We start from the raw sequence: 22,217 nt of genomic DNA, 5'->3' as shown, positions 1-22,217 counted from the left end.
CTCTCTCCCAACCGATTCTTCCCTAGTCTCGGTTTCATCACCATCATAACTTTACACCCTAAGGAGGAACCAGATCATCCTGACAAGTATGTCGAACTCAATGGTTGCATCTCTGACTGGATTCTCTGCTGGCCTGTCTGCTGTAACAGGTATTATTTACATGTTTTCCCTTATGTTTAACAGAACTGATCCAACAGGAGAGGCTTTTGAAGTCGGATGATATTGTCGGTTCAACAAGGAATGCCCCCTCCTAGTAGAATTGAAATGAGTTGAATTGGGTTCAAGGATGTGACGCAATTTGGTGCAATATAATTGGACGGTGGAGAGGGTACTTGTGGGTTCAACCAGAAATACCCCCACCGCCCTAACATTCTTTGCACATGAAGCACGAATATGTGTTGAGACACGTTTAATACCTAACCAACTTTTCATAAGGAATGACGAAACTGCATAAACAAATTATCATAATCAAAATAACGAATATAAGTGTATGTGTGTGTATATATATACACACAGTGTTGGAGTACTCACTATGGAGGAGAAGAGGAGCAGTGGCAGATCTAAATTGGTTTGGGATGAGCGGATTAGATAAGATTTGCGATAATGCGGCTTTCTAAGGACATGGTCATGATAGGACTTTATAGAGATGTAGAATTGAGGTTAATGAATTCTAAGAGGGGGTATCGATGAGTGTTACCTTTATAAGAGGCTTAGATTTTCTTACGCTAATATACATACCTTACATGTGATTGTCTCTATGTTGTTTTATCATGCTAAGATGCTATATAGCTTTTATTTCTACTAAGCTACTTTTCCACCATTAGTTATGGGTAGCTACATATGTTTATATATAGTTCTATTTGTTCGTCGGTTGCTTGTTTTTGAGTTGATGGTCTCTTCAAAAGCAGTTCATATATCTCTAAATATAAAAACAATGTTTGCTTACATCATATACTTTCGAGACGCTGTTAATAACTTTGCTATGTGATTTACTAGGTATAATTATTGTTATAATTTTTTAATTTAAACCTAGTGAAAACCTATAAACTTAACAAATAAACAAAAACATAAAGAAAAACATCAATAACGGTGACACCTAAAATAATTATTTAAGCGTATACATTACAATAACAAATTCACAAAAATAAATTTTATGTGGTATATAAATGGTAACATGATTCCACAATTTCAAATGAAGTGTCTATTCTAATTTCCGAACACTCTACTCTACTCTAGTCAATAATTCCCATTTCCTTCTCAAAGTGGTTATCTTCTTTGCCCCCTTTCTACCTCATCTGGGTTTGAGTGTACTTTAACCCCAAGTTATTAGATTCCTTCTTCAACCCTTCACTCATTTCATCTCTACTACCATCATTAACTCTTGCTTCCACCAATCACAACTCATCTCTTTCTAGCACACCTTTGATCTCACACATCCATCTTTAATGGTGTTTTTCAAGGTTGGTTTCTTGTTTTCTTTATCTTCTTGTTTCTTGTTTTTCAACCAATTTATTTCAAGATTTTCATGGGTTTTGTCCGAAATCACGATCTGGATATGGGTTTCATGTCAAGTTTATATTTTATATGTTGTTTTGTAATTAAACCTAATTTTGAACATGATATTTTTCCAGATTGAAGAAATTGGGATCTGTGACGAATTTGTGACGGATTAGTAACGAGTTAGTGACGAATTTGTGACGAATTGTTCAATGCAAGCATCAGAGGACAATAGATCCGTGATATCTAACGCGTTTTACAGTCAATCATTGGTTGAAATCGATGAATTTTGCAACCCCAAATTTCAATTTTTAGATAATTTCAGTTATGGAACCAAATCGGAACCCTACTGCACACTCGAATCATCTTCTGCAAACGGGAGTTGTACCACGATGTACTACTCACCTTCCACTTTATCTTCATCACATCAAGAATGTTTATCTAATTCACCTGACGACAGTGATTTCAGGAACAAATTGAGGCAATTAGAGACTGTGATGCTCGGAGATAATTCCGATTTCGATGAGTCGGGTGTTATCGAGTTACCGGATATCGAATTCTGGCAAGAAATGGTGTCTGGTTATCCGAAACAGGACTTGAAGCAAGTCCTCATTGGGTGTGCGAAAGCGGTGTCGAATAACGACTTGTTGAACGCGCGGTTGCTGATATCGGAGCTCCGGCAAATGGTGTCGGTTGCCGGAGAGCCGATACAGCGGTTAGGGGCGTATATGTTGGAAGGACTTGTAGCTCGGCTATCGGCTTCCGGTAGCACGATCTACAAGTCCGAATATGCGTTGAACACGAACACGCATCTTTTGTACGAGATTTGCCCGTATTTTAAGTTCGGGTACATGTCAGCTAACGGGGCGATAGCCGAAGCGATGAAGTGTGAGAAACGGGTTCACATTGTTGATTTTCGTATCGGACATGGTAGTCAGTGGGTTCCGTTGATCCAGGCGTTTGCGAAAAGGCCCGGTGGGCCCCCACATATCCGGATAACGGGCCTCCACGACTCCCCTAATGGGTTGAGTAAACAGGGTAAAAGGCTTTGTAAGGTCGCGAAAACTTACAATGTTCCTTTTGAGTTTCACACAGAAGTCGGGCTTGAAAGTGTTCGAGCCCGACCTGGTGAACCTCTAGCGGTTAATTTTGCGTTTGTGTTACACCGAATGCCGGATGAGAGTGTGAGCACTCGGAACCATAGAGACCGAGTGTTGAGGCTAGTAAAGAGCATGAGGCCCAAAATTGTAACACTAGTTGAACAAGAATCCAACACGAACACGGCCCCATTTTACCCTCGGTTCCTCGAGGCACTCGATTATTACAATGCGATGTTCGAGTCGATAGACATTACACTTCCGCGTGACCACAAAGAAAGAATAAACGTGGAGCAACATTGTTTGGCCCGAGAAGTTGTAAACATAATAGCGTGTGAAGGGAACGAGCGGGTTGAGCGACATGAGCTTTTGGGAAAGTGGAAGTTGCGGTTTAGTATGGCGGGGTTTAGCCAGTGCGCGATGAGCCCGTTGGTGAATGGAACGATAAAACGGCTACTAAAGAACTATAGCGAGAGATATAGGCTTGAAGAAAGAGATGGAGCTTTGTATCTTGGGTGGATGAATAGAGATTTAGTTGCTTCTTGTGCTTGGAAATGATCAAATGTATCATGTTTTTTTGGTCCTAAAATGTAACTTAAAAAAACAAGTTCTTAATGAATCGATGATTATATATTGATCTACGTTCGTGTTTTGATTTAGTGTTTGTTGGTCAATCAGAACTGTGACTAAATTGTACATGAGAGGGGTCTACTAGAACTGGTAGAGTGGTGGATATATAAGTTGTGCCCACAAGGTCATCTTTACATTCCTTTCCATCATTAAACTACGTTGTATCCATCACTCACCTTTTACTTTTTTCTTTATTAACTTAGTAGCTGATTTATATAGGGGGGGGGGGGGGGGGGGGGAATCACGTGTTACAATTCTTTTCAGAAAAGTTAAATTTTACGAGTTTTTAATATGTAGTGCATGTAAAAAACATGTTACACGTACTTTTGTCAGTCTGTAACACGTTTCTGAAAAGTTACTTTTTGTAACATTCAATTTCAACCATATAATTTCTAGATGGATGATGAAGATTGAATTTCTTGGGTTTTTGAACTCGTAAGAGTTTTCTTATTATCATTTCTCTAGTGAACACTAGTGTATTTGCGAGTTAAGTGAACAAATCCTGGCCATTGATTTACACACGTGTGTGGCTATGATTTCATCATCAAATCATAAAATACACTAGTGTATTTCATCATCAAATCCTGGCCATTGATTTACACACATGTATGGCCAGGATTAGTTCGCTCACTTCGCAAATACATTAGTGTTCACTCTTGAATCTAATCCTCCATATATATAAAAGATAAAAATTAATGGGTGAATGACCAGCGTGAATGAGCTACTTCACACGAATTTAGAAGGATGGGGCGATAGGGGTATGCGATCGGTATAACACATGGCATGAGTCTAGAGGGCGTGTTTCTTACATATTACATTGGTTTCGCTCACACCAGCGTCACATTAATTTTTACTTTCTATCACTTGGTGAGGGAAATGACTTTCGCTGCTCACATGGGTAAGTTTTTAAAAGAGGGTGGAGACCTTATGAGCATCTCAACGCCGAAGTCTCACAACTATGAACCATGCCTAGGGGGCGGGATGATTCACGTGTAACCCCATGCTGGCCAGGCCGGATGGTCTAAACAAACCGAATGTTCGGTTATCCGTTTCATAGGAAGTTCGTTTTTTATTTGATAAACAAACAAACATCAATAAAACTTTTTATACATTTATTAACACACAAATAAAAAAGAAAGAGAAAAAGAAAAACATAGTCAACAAGTCAAAGTACACACAAAACTATACACGCCTTTGTCACACATGAGCTCACTACAATGCACCAAAAAAAAATCTAACACAATAAGAATAAAGGTTTGACCATACAGAAAAAAGTCAACATCAAAGTTTGATATAAAGACAGACAAGCACCCATGTGTAAGCTTATCGGAGACTTGAATGTTTTGTTGGAGTGTTTAGACGGTGCCGTCCACATTGGTCAACACCAGTGCACCAACAACTATCCTTTCATGGTCCATTCAATGCATGCCAACTGAACAGTTTCAAGACACTATTTCATACCAATAAAATGTTGTTGTTTACACCACAATAGGCCCACTGGCCACATTTTTGTTCATGGGCCAGGTTGATGATCAATAGAGCATTTTCGTTTTGATTTTGTTTCGGTTTTAAAATTGGTTACATGTTGGGTTAGGAATTTACTCATGCGACTAAGGGCTGTTTGACAACTTCTGAATGGTTAAGTACTGAACCAATAAGAGGTCTGAACCATTAAGTGCTGAATCAGTAAGAGGTCTGAACTATTAAGAGTCAGTATAATGCTTAACCTTTCAGAGACAAATGTCTGACCAATTTAGATTAGAGGTCTTAACCATTTAGAGACAATGTATGAACCATTAAACAGAATTTATTAAAACCCTTCAGAGCATAACAAAACAAACTCGACGAGCACAGTGCAACAATGGACACCAATGGTCCAACGAAGATTAAACATAAACAAATAAATGTACTAGCAACATCTATGTTGTTTCTTTGCAACAATATATTATTATTTTTTTTTTTGTATATTGAACTATATTTGGTATTTTATATAATTAGTTTTCATTTACTTTTTCTAAACAGAAATAAGTTTTGTTAGCTTTAAAACTTTTATAATAAATAAAATGAAGTCTATTGAGTTTATTTTATATAGGATAAATTACAAGTTTTGTCCTTTATCTTAACACCATTTTGCAGGCGGTGTCCTTTTTTACGAATTGTGACAGGCTCTGTCCTTTGCAGCGAATTTTGTTACATGTTTTGTCCTTTAACCCTAACCCATTTAGATTTTTTTGTTAAATCTCATCACGTGCAAGTCACATGAGGGTAGTTAAGTCTTTTTACATATAAAGGACGATTTTTGTAAATACTCACATAGGGGAAGGTTCATTTGAGAAGAAAATTAATTTGAGAAGAAAAAGAACAAAGGGTACAATTGTAAAACATTAAATAGTTTTTTCTAATCTCATTTATGATTGTTTTTTGACTAATTAATTAGTCATAAAGACTATCATCCTCCACACTAAATTTTTTGCCTACACGCATCAAAATTTATCCTACACGTTTTGAAATTTATCCTACACATATTAAATTTATCCTACACACCTCGTAATTCATCATACACATCTCGTAATTCATCCTACACTTTAAATTAATTTTCTTTTGTTCTTTGAAAAAATATATTTTTTTAAAAATAAGTTACAAATTTAATATAGTTAGTTATTAAAAAGAAAGACTACCAATTAATGATCTATTTAAGTTTACCAATATACCCTTACACTAATATTAAATGCAAAAATTAAATGAAGTAAAATGAAGGGTTCTTATTGGTTGAAATTTATTCTTTTTTATTCTTACAAAAAAATTTCTTCTCATTTGAACCCTCCACTACTCACATATGTATATATATATACCAGACTTAACATTCCTCACCGGCAACCACTTCACCACCACCCTCACCAGCAAGCACTGAACCCCCACCAGCAACCACCGCCCAACCAGCAATCACCAGCAACCACCGCCCAACCAGCAATCACCAGCAACCACCGCCCAACCAGCAATCACCAGCAACCACCGCCCCCCATACATGTAAATCATGAACAAAAGCGCCCCAAAACTTCTATCCGACTGAATCGTAAGAACCGCTAGACAAAACGTGTAATTTTTACAAAGAGATTGAGAATCCACCAATCAATAAATACACACCTGCATCTTAACCCTTTTCAACTCCATCCCGTCACTTCAGATCTACATCTTGATTTCTCTTGAGGAACAAAAACCCAATCTCAAAATCAAAACTTTTTCAATACCCGTTTATTATTTCTCGATTTCAATCAATACCCACTTACTAGATTTCACAATAACCCACTTCACTTTCACATTTGCAGATTTTGAACATCAATGGTTCCATTTCACAATAACCCACTTCACTTTCACATTTGCAGATTTTGAACATCAATGGTTCCGTAACCCTAAACCCCCAAATCGCCAATGCCGATCCAAATTCCAAAAATGTCACCACGAAAACACCATACAGATCTACATAGGCTATGATCCGAGAGAAGATGTGGCATACGAGGTTTACCGGAAGAAGAATTGGTCGTCGATGGTGTTGTATAATTGGTAGATGAAGGCTGAGAGAGAGAAATAGAGAGAGAATTGTGTGTGTTTGTAGAGTGAGAGAGAGCGAAAGAAGATGAAGGGGTTATTTGGCAGTGGTTGCAGTTGGTGGTGGTTGTACGGTGGTGGATACACAAAGCGGAGGGGTAGTGAGTGGTTGTTTTGGCGGCGCTAAGGCGGTGAAGATGGTGGTGAACCGATGTATGGATGGTGGCGGCGCCGCCGTTGTTTCTAGGTTGGGGTTTAGTCGGGTGGTGCTTAGGCGGTTAATGGTGATGAGAGGAGGTGGGAGGTGATGGTGGGATCTAAATGTGAGAAATGTGAGTGAGAGAGTCTGGTAAAGATAGAGGCAGAGAGTTGTTAATAATAAAATAAATAAAGAGGTAAAAAGACTAAAATACTCTTGGGTAACTAAATTTTAACAAAAAATCTAACTGAGTTAAGGCTAAAGGTCAAAACGTGTAACAAAATTCGCTGCAAAGGACAGAGCCTATCACAATTCGTAAAAAAGGACACCGCCTGCAAAATGGTGTTAAGATAAAGGATAAAACTTGTAATTTATCCTTTTATATATTTAGTACTACGTTATGGACCCGTGTGTTACACGGGTTGATTAATGAAAACGATATAACTTATTATTTGTAAATACTTATTATTTTTAATATACTCTTGATAGTTTTGATTGAACATACATGATAAATTTATAAGTTGTCATTAATAACATTGAATTTCATTGGACAAACCTCTAATAACATTGAATTTCATGGGATAAACCTCCGAAAATTATAAAATAAAAAACAAAGTTATCAAAAGTCACACCAACAAAACTTGGGAAAAGTTGAATTAAAGAAAGAAATATTGGATTTTAATAATACAAATTGTTCACCGTTGGCCGCTAACAGTTCTAATTTAAAAAATAACACTGGTTGTCCCAACTATTAACATATTAGCTTCCAATGGACTCTGACTAACAGAACCCTAATGTTGTTAGTCTCCGATCGCCGGAAAAAACATATTTAGCTGGAAAAAGGTTCCTAAAGGTTCGATCTAAGGTTACTAAAAGGTTTGGGATGAAAATGTTAAGTTTTCCGGCCCAAAACTTGAGTTTTCAGGACAAAAGAAGTTTTCTGGCGATGAAAGAATTTACGGCGACCTCAATAATTGGGGTTTTTAGTAGAAAAAGATTCCTAAAATAAGTAATAAGGTTACAAAGAGGTTTTGGACAACAAATTTGACTTTTTTCGACCAAAAAAGTGTTTTTCGGCCAAAAACACTTTTCCGGCGATCGAAGATTAACAACGTTAAGGTTCTGTTAGTCAGGGTCCATTGGAGACCAATATGTTAATAGTTGGGACTGCCAATGGTTATTTTTTAAGTTAGGACTGTTGGCGTCCAACGACGAATAGTTGTTATTATTGAAATCCAATATTCCCTAAAGAAACATGCAACTATTTTGATTCCTTTTTACTCACTTTTACAACTTTGTGTGTGTTACTTATGAAAAAGAAAAGTATTGGTATTAATGCATGGATCTCAACCCAATGGAAAATGTCCCCATTTTATTTTTTAATTATATAACCTCGTGTATTGTATGGGTTGAATAAATGTAATTTTATATACCAAATAATAAAAAAATTATATCTTTAAAAAACCCTGTGTATTATACAGGTTGAATAAATGTAATTTTGTGTATTAAATATATTGAATAAATCTAATTTTACATACCTAATAATAAAAATGTTATATCTTTAAAAACAACATGTATTACAGGGATTGAATAAATGTAATTTTGTATAGCAAATAATAATAAAAAATATATTTTTAAAAAGTCTCGTGTATTACACGGGTTGAATAAATGTAATTGTATATATTAAATAATAAAAAAGTTACATCTTTAAGAATCACATGTATTGTACGGGTTGAATAAAAGAAATTTTATATATCAAAAAATAAAAAAGTTACATCTTTAAAAACCATGTATCTTGCACGGTTTGAATAAATGTAATTTCATATACTAAATAATAAAAAATTATATTTAAAAAACCCTGTGTATTACAGGAGTTAAATAAATTTAATTTTATATACCAAATAATAAAATGGATAAATATAAATGGAAAACAAAACAGTAAAAGATAAAAAAATAAAATTATTACTTGTATTTTCATTTATATTTTTACATTAAAGATCTAAAAGATTAGTAAAAGCCATGAGTTACCTATGCTCATTTTATTATAATTTAATTTTATTTATCACTATTATAAAGTAAAGACTGGATAAATATAAATGAAAAAAAAATAGTAAAAGATAAAATTCATAGATTAAAATAATATATTCTTTATTTGAATATTATTAACAAATATTATCTATATCTATTTGTTTAGGGTAAAAGATAAACAGATAAAATTATGGATTAAAATAATATATTTTTTATTTAAATCTTATTAACAAATATTATCTATAATCTGTTTATTTAGGCAGGAAAAAAATGTTGAGATCACCTCATAGAGCGCCATGTGTATCCCATATGATTTACTTTATTAGAAATTTTATATATCAAAAAATAAAAAAGTTACATCTTTAAAAACCATGTATCTTGCACGGTTTGAATAAATGTAATTTCATATACTAAATAATAAAAAATTATATTTAAAAAAATCCTGTGTATTACAGGAGTTAAATAAATTTAATTTTATATACCAATAATAAAATGGATAAATATAAATAGAAAACAAAACAGTAAAAGATAAAAAAAAATAAAATTATTACTTGTATTTTCATTTATATTTTTACATTAAAGATCTAAAACATTAGTAAAAGCCATGAGTTACCTATGCTCATTTTATTATAATTTAATTTTATTTATCACTATTATAAAGTAAAGACTGGATAAATATAAATGAAAAAAAATAGTAAAAGATAAAATTCATAGATTAAAATAATATATTCTTTATTTGAATATTATTAACAAATATTATCTATATCTATTTGTTTAGGGTAAAAGATAAACAGATAAAATTATGGATTAAAATAATATATTTTTTATTTAAATCTTATTAACAAATATTATCTATAATCTGTTTATTTAGGCGGGAAAAAAATGTTGAGATCACCTCATAGAGCGCCATGTGTATCCCATATGATTTACTTTATTATATGTATAGATTTGATGGATTTCTTTTTTGAATTTTCAGAAATATTTTGGAATTTTCTTAAAGCATAAAAACGGTTATTTAATAAATAACATCTATCTATTATACTAAATGAATTCTCTTAGGCCACATGGGCTATTCTTAGCCAATCATTTTATTGATGTGGACACTCTCTTTTGGCTGATAATTCACAAAGAGCGCCAATCCTTTTCCTTCACGCGTACTATACAATCATTCCATTCTAAATATTAAACCCTAATTTCATTCCTTCATCTACGCTCCTTTTCAATCTGGTTCTCTATCTAAATCTCACAATTTTTCAAATCCATCTCTAATAGAACCCTAATTAGCGGTTCCTCTCCATTGATCGTTCCTAGAACCCTAATTTGGTTGTGTGTATAAATTTGCAGGATTCATGGGAGCAATGATTTCTCTCTGGTTCTATCTCTAAACGTCTCTTGCTGCTGGATCCCTTATTATGTTGATTTCTTGGGCTACAAAAGTTGCTGAAGCACCTAATACTGATATGGAGTTCTGGAAATCGATTGTACCTGGCCCATACCCACTTCAAAAATCCCTATATCTCAAGCATTTGAACTCTCATCCAGGTATGTTAATCATTGATCTAGGTGTAGAATTGTCGAATCGTTTCTGATTTTGTCGTTCAATCCAACCACGTAAAAGTGATTCGATTTTCAAATGGGTTGCGTGTCTAATTTACTAGGGTTTTTTTTACCTGAGTTACACACAAACGGAAAACGAGAGCTGAGTCCTACAACAACTATGGAGTCTTCAGAGTGGATGTTAATGAACAACATCATGTTTATGTATCGTGCCCTAATTTTTATTTTGTTATGATAGTTTTGTGTTTTAATTTGATGAAAGTGATATGTTTTGTGAGTGTCTATTCATATACATATAAATTATAATTGAAATCTGAAACAGCCATTTTTGAGTGTCTATTCTAATTTTTGTGAATTTATTCTTATTTGATTTTCAGAGAGTAATTTGAAAGCTTCGGAAGTGGTTAGCAACAATTCAATCCAATCATGGGTTAGTACTTTTATAACTTTAATTTGATTCTATACATGTTATTTTCAGTTTGTTGTTTGTATTTTGATGGATTGTATTTTGATTTTTAATCGACAATGGAACATGAGGCTTTTCACTGGTAGATGAAAATAGGTTAAAATGTTGAATAGGTCTAACTGAGTTGAACAAAAAAGATGAACGAGACTAACTAGGATGAAAAAAGAAAGAATGGGGATATTTTTATTCAAATTTTTGTTTTTTTACATTGTGCTTAGAGAACAAAATGAGCTTTGATTGCAAAAAAATGGATTCGAAATTGGTAGTTAGTGAGATATGACTGTTATACAAACTAATCAGATTTGCCAACGATTTACGAGTGCCGAGATTGAGAGGTAAGAAGATCTGAAACTCATTGGTGGAAAAGATTGTTTGGGTGTTGATGTAGTCGGCATTTGGGATCTCAAGGTGAGTTTATATTGTCTAACAATTATGATAATCTAAGAACAAGTGGCTGTAGGATTCTAAGAACGTTCTTCCACTACAAGATGAGTTTATCTTACAATTATTTTCTTTTTTTAGTTCTCTGACGAATTCGATTTTAAGATTAGGGTTTATTTTTTGTTCAGATTATGTTATTTGAGTTGATAAGATGACAAAGAACTTGAACACTACGACTTTCATGGGTGGTGATTTCCAGATTTAGGATGACGGTTCACTTTTTGGCTTTTGCCAATTGTCTCTCGAAGGACGGTTCTGTAAGATAGTAAATGAAGGTTTTTGGATTTCTATTGAACTTGAGGTAATAGTTGCGGTACCTTTTTTTTCTAAATTATGCCTTTCTTACAGTTTTACACCTTGATGTTGCACAGGGAAGCAAGGTTTAGGCCGTTCTTGAATATCACATGACTGTGCCCTAAGTATAAAGATCAGTAAACAAAAGAATCGAGATAAATGAATGAAGATTAGATCCATAGTTTAGCTATGATTTTCTTATAACTGTTTTTTATGGTTCAGTCAAAGCATCTACAATACAAGAATTAAAAACGCCAGCCACGTCACTTCTTTATAAACCCGTGAGTTCCATAATAAATTTCCTTCATAGAATTTTGTTAATATCATTGGTAAATGCAGATGAAAGGCATGTATACAATCTGTTCATCGGCTTCAAGCTTCCTAAAGTTTCTAAAGGTAAGTCGCTTTTTATGCTTTATACGTTGTTAGGTAATTCGCAAAATGTTTTCTTACCAAATTCTTTTTCAATCATGTTGCGTGTATCTAATTTGTTTTCTATGTGCCTCATGGTTTATCCAATTTCTTTAAATTTGTTGCTTGCTGACAATTTTATTGGATGAGTTCGATTTCTATTTTTGTTAACTTTTCTAGAAAGACCCATGTATGCTGAACCATATTGTAACATGGATGTGATTTACAAAACCCCAGGAGATCTTGAGTCAGTTATCACCTATTATGAAAGGTAATGACTGTTTTTTTATCATCTTCCAGTAGGGTAAACATTATTGTGTTATTATTATGTTATGCGAATTGACTCTGTATGATTTTCTTGTGTTTATTTCTCTGGGTATAGATTACATGGAAAGGGTGGAATTGATTCAACTGTTAGTAAGGTTGTGAGTATTTTAAATAATGGTTGTGAGATTAGTTCTAAATGTATTAGTTCTATTTAGAAAGATAGTTGAAAAGAGTTGCTTGATACAAATGACACAAAGTAATTCTCACAATTCTAAACCTCAGTTCAGTTTAGATGTATAATAAAAAAGATCTAATTATTAAAAACTGATTGATAAAAAAAGATAAAATTATAATTGAATTTACGAATCGTTGGCATTTCATGAATGTAAAACTGATGCATTTGCATGATGCAATTAAAATAATATAAATTTATAATAATATATAATGAAAATGAAAATTGAAAGATTATCGGCTTCCATATGTCCACCATTCTGTTTTTATAACTTTTAATTACATTCCAATTTAATAAGAAGTCAATTATTTAATTACATAATAAGAGAGAATGGTTGAACTTGTGTCATGCATTATACTATTTGAGATACTACTAAGACTGTCGGCAAAGACCCTAGGTCGATGTATGTTAGTTTCCAATCATGTATACTATCCTAATTTATGCATCCCATCTTCCAGATTTCTGCGTGGCAGGCATGTTATTTAGTTAATGGTCAAGGATTCCTATTTAATTTTCACTTTTGAAAGGTAGTAAGACTTCATAAATTTTCCCACTATCATTCATGGGTCACGGGTTGCTCTGGGTTGTTCTTTGCTAGATGGGTCAAATAATTTATATAAATGTTGGGTTAGAATCAAAACGAGTCAAATGGTGTTTTGGATCAAACGGGTCAAATGGTTTTATTTTACAAAATACTTAAAAATGTTGTTGTGGTAAGTGTTTTCTATAACAACATTTTAAGTATTTCACTTATAAGAGCTTTTTATTCATTTTTTTCATATTAGACCTTTTTTGGGTCAATGTCGACAAGAGGTATCTGCATAGTCAAAACAGTGTAGACCAGATCAGTGGAGGGATATGCAATGCCATTATGGGGGGATGATCATTTTTGTGATAAAGTGGTTAGTGAGATTTTAATTAAAAGTGCTAAGTGCAAACCATAATAATTAAATAAATGAAACCATTATGATGATAGAGGTTTCAAAACTTTATGAGTTCTTTTTTGATGGCTTACTTGCAATTTGTCATATTCGTTATTTGCAGTGGGGCAAGTTCTTCTTGGAGGAGTTCCAAGCTTATTTGATACTAGATTGAAATGTGGGATAGGCTCTCAACAATCTTAACTGTGATAAAAAAGGGTACTATGGTGATTAAGGAAAATCCAAAGGAAAGATGCAACTCTGTAAGTTAGTCAATTAGAGCAATTATGTCAACTTTGACTTGTTTGGGTCAACTTTTACTTCTGGAGGAACAAGGAAAACCAATGGCAAAACAGTAGGCACATTTTTTTTTTATTTCCAACTATGTGGCATCGGTTAACTAGCAAAGAGTGTCTTCATGATGTTCTATCCCCAGGTATATAGGTATATGCCTTATCTATTGAGGATCTAATCAACTTTCATTTGGTCATCGAAGGTTCGGATACAAAGAAGGGAATGTCGCAATCGGTGATCCTAATTGGTTGTTAGGTTTTATGGATGTCTAGAAACTATGTAGTTTTCAATTCAGAAAAAAAAAAGTGGAGATCGGTAACAAGCCGGATGAAATCAGAACGCTTGGGTCTATTTGTGTCATAATCGTTCAAAAATCGCATCCCTTGACTGGGCACAATGGAGCAGCTTTAATTTTTGTAGTTAGCTATTAGGATTTTGTAATGAAATGTTGGGTGGCTAGCTTTGGCTAGCAATGTATATTCTTATATTTGGTGGATAGCTTTGGCTTTGTTTTTTGTGGCAACTAGGACGAGTGTTAATAATATTGACCATTCAAAAAAGGGATTACATTGTAAAGGGTGTTATGGGCAATTTTTGAAATTTGCAAAGTGTTATAGTAAATTTAAACTTTTTAAGCCATTATCAGTTTTTGATGGTAATTTTTTTGGCAATGCCTAGACTTTTATGTTCATACTAGACTAAAAGGCTAAAACAAGAAACTCCAGGTAACCGATATTTTGGGTTACTTTTACTTTCAAAGTAAATAATCAATCAAATCATACTATCAATATAAATAAAACAATAATGTTTATACAATAAAATTATAATTTTTTGTTTTATTTATGTATTTCTATTATTGATCGAATTATCAAAATATGTATGGTCAGTTAGCAAAATGCCACATTTTCATGTAGATATGTAGTAAGTGCAAATTCTGGTAAGAAGCAATCATTAGAAGAGATGTTGCTGGCAAAATTGCACATTCTGCACGAGCTTCATTGAGCTTGCCTTATACATGATGTGTTGTTTTGGCCAAATTTAACTTACTTAATAAGTTTTTCTTATAGAATTTTAATATATCTTCATATTAATTCCAATTTTCTAAAAATATTGTTTTGACCTTTATAGTCAAAGTAAGACAGGTAAAGGAGCAAGGATTAAATATATAACTTCATTCACCTCAGCAAGGTGAATACAAGATTGTCCATGTATTGAGTCATATTTACAAGATTGTCCATGTATTTAGTCATATTCTAACCTTGGGCTATAGAATCTCACTTTGTTAAATATAATTGTTTATCATAGGCCGTCAACTTTGGATGATTCCTTTCATCATGTACGGGTCAAGTTATTCTACAAAAGCTTCTAATTGTAAGAAGTGTAAGAAGGATTTATAGAGTGACAAGTGTCCAATAAGCTAAAACTAAACCCATTACATCACCACCAAAAACCTAAACACCCACCCCACCCCACCACCACCCAAAAACCTAAACCCACCCACCCCCCCCACCCAAAAACCTAACCCCCCCCAACCCAAAAACCTAACCCCCCCCCCTCCCGGCAAAAAAAACTATACCTCACCAAAAAAACCCCCAAAAAACCTAAAAAAAACCTAACCCCCCCCCCTCTCCCCACCCCCACCCCCCAAAAACCTAAAAAAACCTAACCCCCCTCCCAACCCCCCAAAAACCTAAAAAAAACTAACCCCCGCCCCCCCCCCCCCAACCCCCTCGGCAAAAAAAAAAAAAAAAACAATTTTTTTTTTTTTGGTGTGGGTGATGGGGGGGGGGTGGTGGGTTAGGTTTTTGGTGGTGGTGAATATTTAAGGTTTTTTTTTTTTTTTGTAGTGGGGTTTTTGTGTAGTGGGTTTTTTTTGTGTAGTGGGTTTTTTTAGGTTATTGGACACTTGTCACTCTACAAATTCTTCTTACACTTCTTACAATTAGGATCCTTTGTATTTGATCCTAATCCCATCATGTACAATCTTACTTGGTATATGGTTTGATTCGAACCTTGGGCTATAGAACCCGTAATCGCTTATTTCAACATCTGTCATCTTACTTGGTATATGGTTTGATTCGAAACTCAACAAACTTTAGATGCCTTACCTTATTTTTAGCTTAATTTTTTAAAGTTAGATTGAATCTAACTTCATTTGATACATTGCGTACCCGCGGGTTGAGAGATGGATTTTCTTACTTGAACGTTTATTTTCTTTCAAAGGATTATTTTAACAATTTTAAGTTATATATTTATGTGTTAAGCCATCCGCGAAACCCGCGGGGTCTTAGGCTAGTATTCAATAAACTGATGTAAAAATAACCTATTCAACAAATTTAATATCAGAATATTGACGAAAATAAACAGATGTAAAAATAACCAATGCAATAAATTTAATAATCAGAATACTGACGTAAAATAAAAATAAAAAACTGTGTATTTATGTAGCTTTTTTATTACAATATATTAATAAAAAGTCAATTTAAATAATAGATGTGATATTATTATTAAAGAAAATCGAACTGATTGACGACCATGGTCTCCCGGCTGACTCCTTTAAACTAGAGGTGTAAAAAAAACCGGTTTTAGAACCGAAACCGGAAAAAAAAAAACGAAACCAGGAAAAAAAAACCGAAACCGTTTTTTTTATAACCGAATCGCCGGTTTGTGACCGGTTACTAATCTTGATCTAAAAACCAGTTAATAACCGAAACCGGTTTGAAAAAAACCGGTTAAAACCGAAAAAAAAAACAACCAGTCCTAACCGGTTACACCGATTATTGTATTGGACTTGAAAAACCGGTTAGTAACCGAAACCGGTTATAAAAAAACCGGTTTTCGTTTTGGGTGAAAAAAACCGGTTCGGTTAATAACCGAAACCGGTTTTTGAAAAAAACCGATTTGTACCTCTACTTTAAACTGATGATCAGGGCTGAACCTATTTAGATTTTCCCCACATGTTTGTTGGTTCATGTGAGTCTGTTTCTAATAAGCCCACTCTTATACCAACCCATTAGAGTTAAAGACCCAATTCTTATATAAAAAAAAACTCCAATAGGAGTATTTCTCACAACATCGTTGCTTATATTCATATACCATGGCCGATATGGTACTGACTTTAGACTCGGAGTGCCCTCGTAGCGATCCTCCTCGGGCCCTCTAACGAAATTTTCACGTGGTTGCAACTCAAGACTCAATAACCCGCACGAGGAACCTCACGACGACAAGAGGAGGAATCTAAACCTGACCCGCTTAGTTCAAGGTCGACTACGCCAGCCGTGACGATTTTTGGATCCGACGCTGATATTCCCTCACGGCGACCTCTCCTCGCACAGGTCACTTTTTGCGGCACCACTAAGCAATGGTGTTGTCTCACAGTGTCTGCTGGCCACATTAGCGGATTAGCCCCTCACTCGTGATGCACTTGTGTACCCGATTGTATAAGCATTGACAAATCATCCTAAATTTAATGCCTACTACCTTATATTCTCAGAAGGACACACCACCATGGCACATGAACCACCAGCGAGAACCACAATGAAAATATGGATAATGACATTAGCCAAGATCAAATTACTTATAAAGTGACAAAAATGACACTACTTGCAACACGTTCAAACAATATTACAGAATCTATATCCATCATTTCTTTCATGAAATATTTTTCCTGACACAATTGCATTTTAGAAACACAGTACCCCAATTCGGTCCACTTTTCTATATTCTATTAATGCAATGCTTAGTTGAGAGGTAGCGCAGATACCCCTTCAGCGGATCACTTGGTTGGTGACGGCAGATTCAGGCGACAAGGATGGTTGCCTTGGGCTTGAACAATGACAAAGGTGGGTACAACACCTGAATGGTATCGGTCAGCCATGCACGTTTTTCGGTGACAGATCAAGACGGTACCCGCCTGCTAAATATCTTCAGTGGTTAATTTTAGTTCTATATTTTTTAGGCTAAATTGCACTTTTCGTCCTTTATGTTTCAGGGTTTTTGCAGGCGCTGTCCTTTAAGTTTATAAATTACACTCTATGTCCTTTATGTTTGCAACCTATAACAGGCGGTGTCCTTTCTGGTTTTATGAGAAAGGACACCGCCTGTTATAGGTTGCAAACATAAAGGACACCGCCTGTTATAGGTTGCAAAGATAAAGGACACCGCCTGTTATAGGTTGCAAACATAAAGGACATAGAGTGTAATTTATAAACTTAAAGGACAGCACCTGCAAAAACCCTGAAACACAAAGGACGAAAAGTGCAATTTAGCCTATTTTTTATATAAAAAAAAGATTTTAACCGATAAATACATTATAGTTCTTTTAATTAAATTGTGTTGAAAAAAAAAACATATTTTAATGCCTTCATCACTTATTTTTAAAGAAGTAATGCATCTAAATTGAACACAAATTCACAAAACTAAAAACACAAACGGCCTCAGAATTGCAGAATTAACATCAAAATCTTTGAAAAAGATCAATCAGTCCCGAAAGATGGTGTTCTTTAATAGAAATTTCCTCACAGGCCAATCACAATAATATGATAAAAACAATAAAAAGAAATGTTTTTCTCACGGCCAGACCCAAGAGTTCAAAGCAGAGAGTCTGCTCACCAAGGCGATAGGATGTGACAACACCATCTCCGTCAAGGGGATCCGCCCAATGAAGGGCGGCTCAACCGCTGTGATCACGAAGTCAGCTTGATTTTTGACGATTTACATTTGGGTTTTACAAACATGTACCATTTCGCCCCAATAATGTGTAAATCGTCAAAGATAATTGTTAAGTTTTACATATGACAAACATTTCGTGAACCGTTAAGGAAGTTCATTTGTGTCCGTTCATTTATTAAATGACATGAACTAAGCCCGTGTTCGTCTGATTATGTTTGTGAACATCCAATAACGTGTTTGTTTGTGTTCGATAGTTCATTAGTGTTTTTTTATTTACATTAAATACTTATAAATTCCGACAAATTATGTATTTAACAAGTGTCGATGTATTATATATTTTGTTCATCAAAAATCGTTTTCGTCCGATTCCACACAAACGAATACAAACAAAAAATCATTCAGTAAGCGTTCATGAACAATTCGTGAACAAGTATATTTTTTAACAAAGAAATGTTTTTTTTCTTTTTAACTTCAACAAACAAATTCACTAAACCAAAAAGAAACGCACTGCATCTAAATCGCATCCAAATTCACAAAACCAATAACATAATAACACAAAGTAAAAATGTTTTTCTCACGGCCAGTCCCAAGAGTTCATAGCAGAGACTCTGCTCCCCAAGGCGATAGGATGTGACAACGCCGTCTCCGCCAACAGGATCCGCCCAATAAAGGGCGGCTCAACCGCTGTGATCACGAAGTCGGCTTGATTTTCAACGATTTACATTTGGGTTTTACGAATGTGTGTTATTTCGCCCCAATGATTTGTAAGTCGTCGGTGATAATTATTATTTGAAAAGAGAGTTTTGCTATCTAGAAAATAGACAGGCAAATGTAAATTTGTGACAATCAGTGAAAGGGGTTGTAATAAGAGGTTAAAGTTGAGGGTTTGTGTGTTTAAGCTGTGTTGATGTCTAACATTGACATATTCTAACACACTGAACCGTCTGGTAGACCCAGTTAAACTGCCGGGTGCATCCCGTTGAACCACAGGATAAACATAATTAAACCGTTTTAAGCCAATTTAGAGTACTACGGTATAAAACCGGATTTTAGAACATTACATATATCTAAACTAGGGGTACGGTCTAAAAACAATGGGATGTTTTAAAAACCGGTTCAAAACATACGGTTGAACTAGTTAACCACCCGGTACACCCATTTAAATCACCTGATACAACCCACTAAACCATTACAGAGCCAAATCAAGTACGGTATAAAAACCCGATTTTAAAACATTACATGCAAATGATAACATAAGTAATGGTTTAAAACATTAAGCCATTAGCTATGTTGCATTCAAACGTATTGCATCTAAATCTCACCAAATTCACAAAACCAATAAGGGCCTCAGAATTGCAGAATTAACATCAAAAACCTTTGAAAAAAGGGTATATCAGTCCCGAAAGATGGTGTTCTTTAATACAAATTTCATCACAGGCCAATATAACAACAGTACAAACAGAAAACAATTTGGAATGTTTTTCTCACGGCCAGACCCAAGAGTTCATAGCAGAGACTCTGCTCCCCAAGGCGATAGGATGTGACAACGCCGTCTCCGGCAACGGGATCCGCCCAATAAAGGGCGGCTCAACCGTTGTGATGACGGAGACGGCTTGTTTTTCGACGATTTACATTTGGGTTTTACGAATATGTATGTACTATTTCGCCCCAATGGTTTGTAAATCGTCGGTGATAGATGTTGATTGAAGAAAGAGGGTTGTTACCTTGATATAAATGACAGTGAATGTGTAATTGTGGCGATCTGGAAAAGGGGTTGTGGAAGAAGGTGGTTTAGGGTTTTGAGTGTTGGGGTTAAGATGTGTTTGTTGTGGATTTATAGGAGAAAGGTATGGAGATACGGTGATGGGGATGCGTTGTGAGCCGTCCGATGTTTTGCTAAGACGTGATTATCTATAGTTTTAACCCTACGAAATCTTTATAAAACACATTGATTCAATGGTAAAAGGCATGTTCAAATCGCTCGCCGACGCTTGACTAGAAATCGTTCGAAAAATACTCGTTCGACGGGTTGTAAATGAGTCGCTATGCTTAGTTCGATTTGTAAACAAGCTAACCATGAGCAAAGGTCCGCTCGCCTCGAATTATTATTTTTAATTAGTATATATATACACATATACACATACATATATGAACACGTATATACACATATACACACATCATATATATAAAGTAAAACACACACCTATACACGGAGGTACATGTATGCATAAATATAAGTTAAATTTATAGTTTTATATATACCTCTCTATTAGATTTTGGTCCACTTTATACAAGGTTACAATTATATTTATACGTACTAGCCCAATCACACCAATAAAAAAATTAACACCAAATCAAAAAGTAAAACGACCACAACATTGTTATTCATAAAAAAATATTATGTCATGAAATGTACCTCTTTTTAAAGACATAAAAACTTGAGACACAACATTGTCACTATCTCTCTCCACAATTTTAAATCGAGCGACACAGTTGTCAAAATCGCTCGGAATATTCATCGCTTGGAAAACACTCGTTTGATTTGAGGTTCGGTTTCGAATGAGTCGCTCCGCTCGGTTGCGTTTGTAAACGAGCCAAGCACGAGCAAAGGTCCTCTCGGTTCGGCTCGGCTCATAAACAACCCAAATGGAGACGTAGCTTCGATTTCTAATTGGGCCATTTCCAAAGGACATCTAAGTGAAGGGACGAATCGAGGCTTTAATCCCGGGTTCGAACCTGACAGGGGCGAGGGTTTATGGAATCCATCAGTATCACACCCCGACCCGCAGCGGAATAGGTGACGGGGCATGATTGTTTGATCAAAGCTTATGACTTGCTATTAAATGGTTAAATATTAATTAATTCCATGTTAAAGGTTTCACATAACAAATAATCTAAATGAAACAAATACATAAAAGACATTATACAAAGTAGATAATAAACTATAAGTCCAATTCTTGATAGTAAGGCCCAATCCTATGTTGATCTCATCTTCCTTCTTGTTCACCTGTATCATGTGTAAAAAGTAATTTTTTGTCAACAAAGGTTGGTAAGTGAATCGTATTGTTTTTTTTTTTTTTTTTTTTTTTTGAAAAATGATAAGTTTATTTGTTTGTATATAGAAAATGTGCATGTAACCAAATGTAATTGAATGTGTTGTATGTAAGTGTATCAAATGTGCATGTAACCAAGCGGAATAGGTGATCGGGACATAATTTGGTTGATTCAAAGCTTGTGACTTGCTATTACATGTTTTAAATAATCATTAATCCATATTGAATGTTTCACAAAACAGATAATCCAAATAAAACAATTTAAATATACGAGACATTATTCATAACCACTAAACTACATTTATTCATTCTTGTTAACTAAGGCCCATCCTATGTCCAAATCTTCTCTTCATGTATGTTCACATGTATCACGTGTAAAAGTAGTTTTTTGGTCAACAAAGGTTGGTGAAGGAACCTTTTGTAAGTAAATATGTTGTATGTGTTGATCAGTTCTGTTTAAACATAATGGAAAACATGAAAACATACCTTTGATTGCATCAGTACAGGCCAGCAGAGAATCCAGATGGAGACGCAGCAACAGTGTTTGACATGATTGTCAGCTTGATCTGGTTCCTCCTTAGGGTGCAATCTAATGATGGTGATGAAGAAACCGA

General features: G+C 34.7%; 1 protein-coding gene and 2 non-coding genes across 5 annotated transcripts; 1 reads left to right on the top strand and 2 right to left on the bottom strand.

The window, feature by feature from the left end:
- Positions 1–1,193: 1,193 nt before the first annotated feature.
- LOC110889617 (scarecrow-like transcription factor PAT1) lies at positions 1,194–3,237 on the top strand. 3 transcript variants are annotated; one of them, XM_035979599.1, is made up of 3 exons: positions 1,201–1,460; positions 1,632–1,891; positions 1,967–3,237. In XM_035979599.1, the coding sequence occupies exons 2-3, from the start codon at positions 1,710–1,712 to the stop codon at positions 3,150–3,152; spliced, it is 1,368 nt and encodes a 455-aa protein (XP_035835492.1). In that variant the 5' UTR covers positions 1,201–1,460; positions 1,632–1,709; the 3' UTR covers positions 3,153–3,237. The 3 variants fall into 3 exon arrangements, with proteins under 3 accessions (XP_021992871.1, XP_035835492.1, XP_021992873.1); XM_022137181.2 differs by having other exon boundaries at positions 1,958–3,237; XM_022137179.2 differs by having other exon boundaries at positions 1,194–1,460; positions 1,632–3,237.
- Positions 3,238–18,310: 15,073 nt separating this feature from the next.
- On the bottom strand, positions 18,311–18,406 carry LOC118484631. The gene has a single exon (XR_004873734.1). It is a non-coding gene; the product is annotated as a small nucleolar RNA SNORD96 family (small nucleolar RNA).
- A 1,486-nt stretch (positions 18,407–19,892) lies between these two features.
- Positions 19,893–19,991, bottom strand: LOC118484632. Its single transcript, XR_004873735.1, has one exon. It is a non-coding gene; the product is annotated as a small nucleolar RNA SNORD96 family (small nucleolar RNA).
- Between the last annotated feature and the right edge of the window lie 2,226 nt (positions 19,992–22,217).

Source organism: Helianthus annuus, chromosome 11, assembly GCF_002127325.2.
Source record: "Helianthus annuus cultivar XRQ/B chromosome 11, HanXRQr2.0-SUNRISE, whole genome shotgun sequence".
NCBI classification, from domain to species: domain Eukaryota; kingdom Viridiplantae; phylum Streptophyta; class Magnoliopsida; order Asterales; family Asteraceae; genus Helianthus; species Helianthus annuus.
This window is presented reverse-complemented; position numbering and strand designations above follow the sequence as displayed.

Coding starts and splice junctions, on each gene's coding strand:
- LOC110889617 (XM_022137179.2), top strand. CDS start 1,710: ATGCAAGCATCAGAGGACAATAGATCCGTGATATCTAACGCGTTTTAC.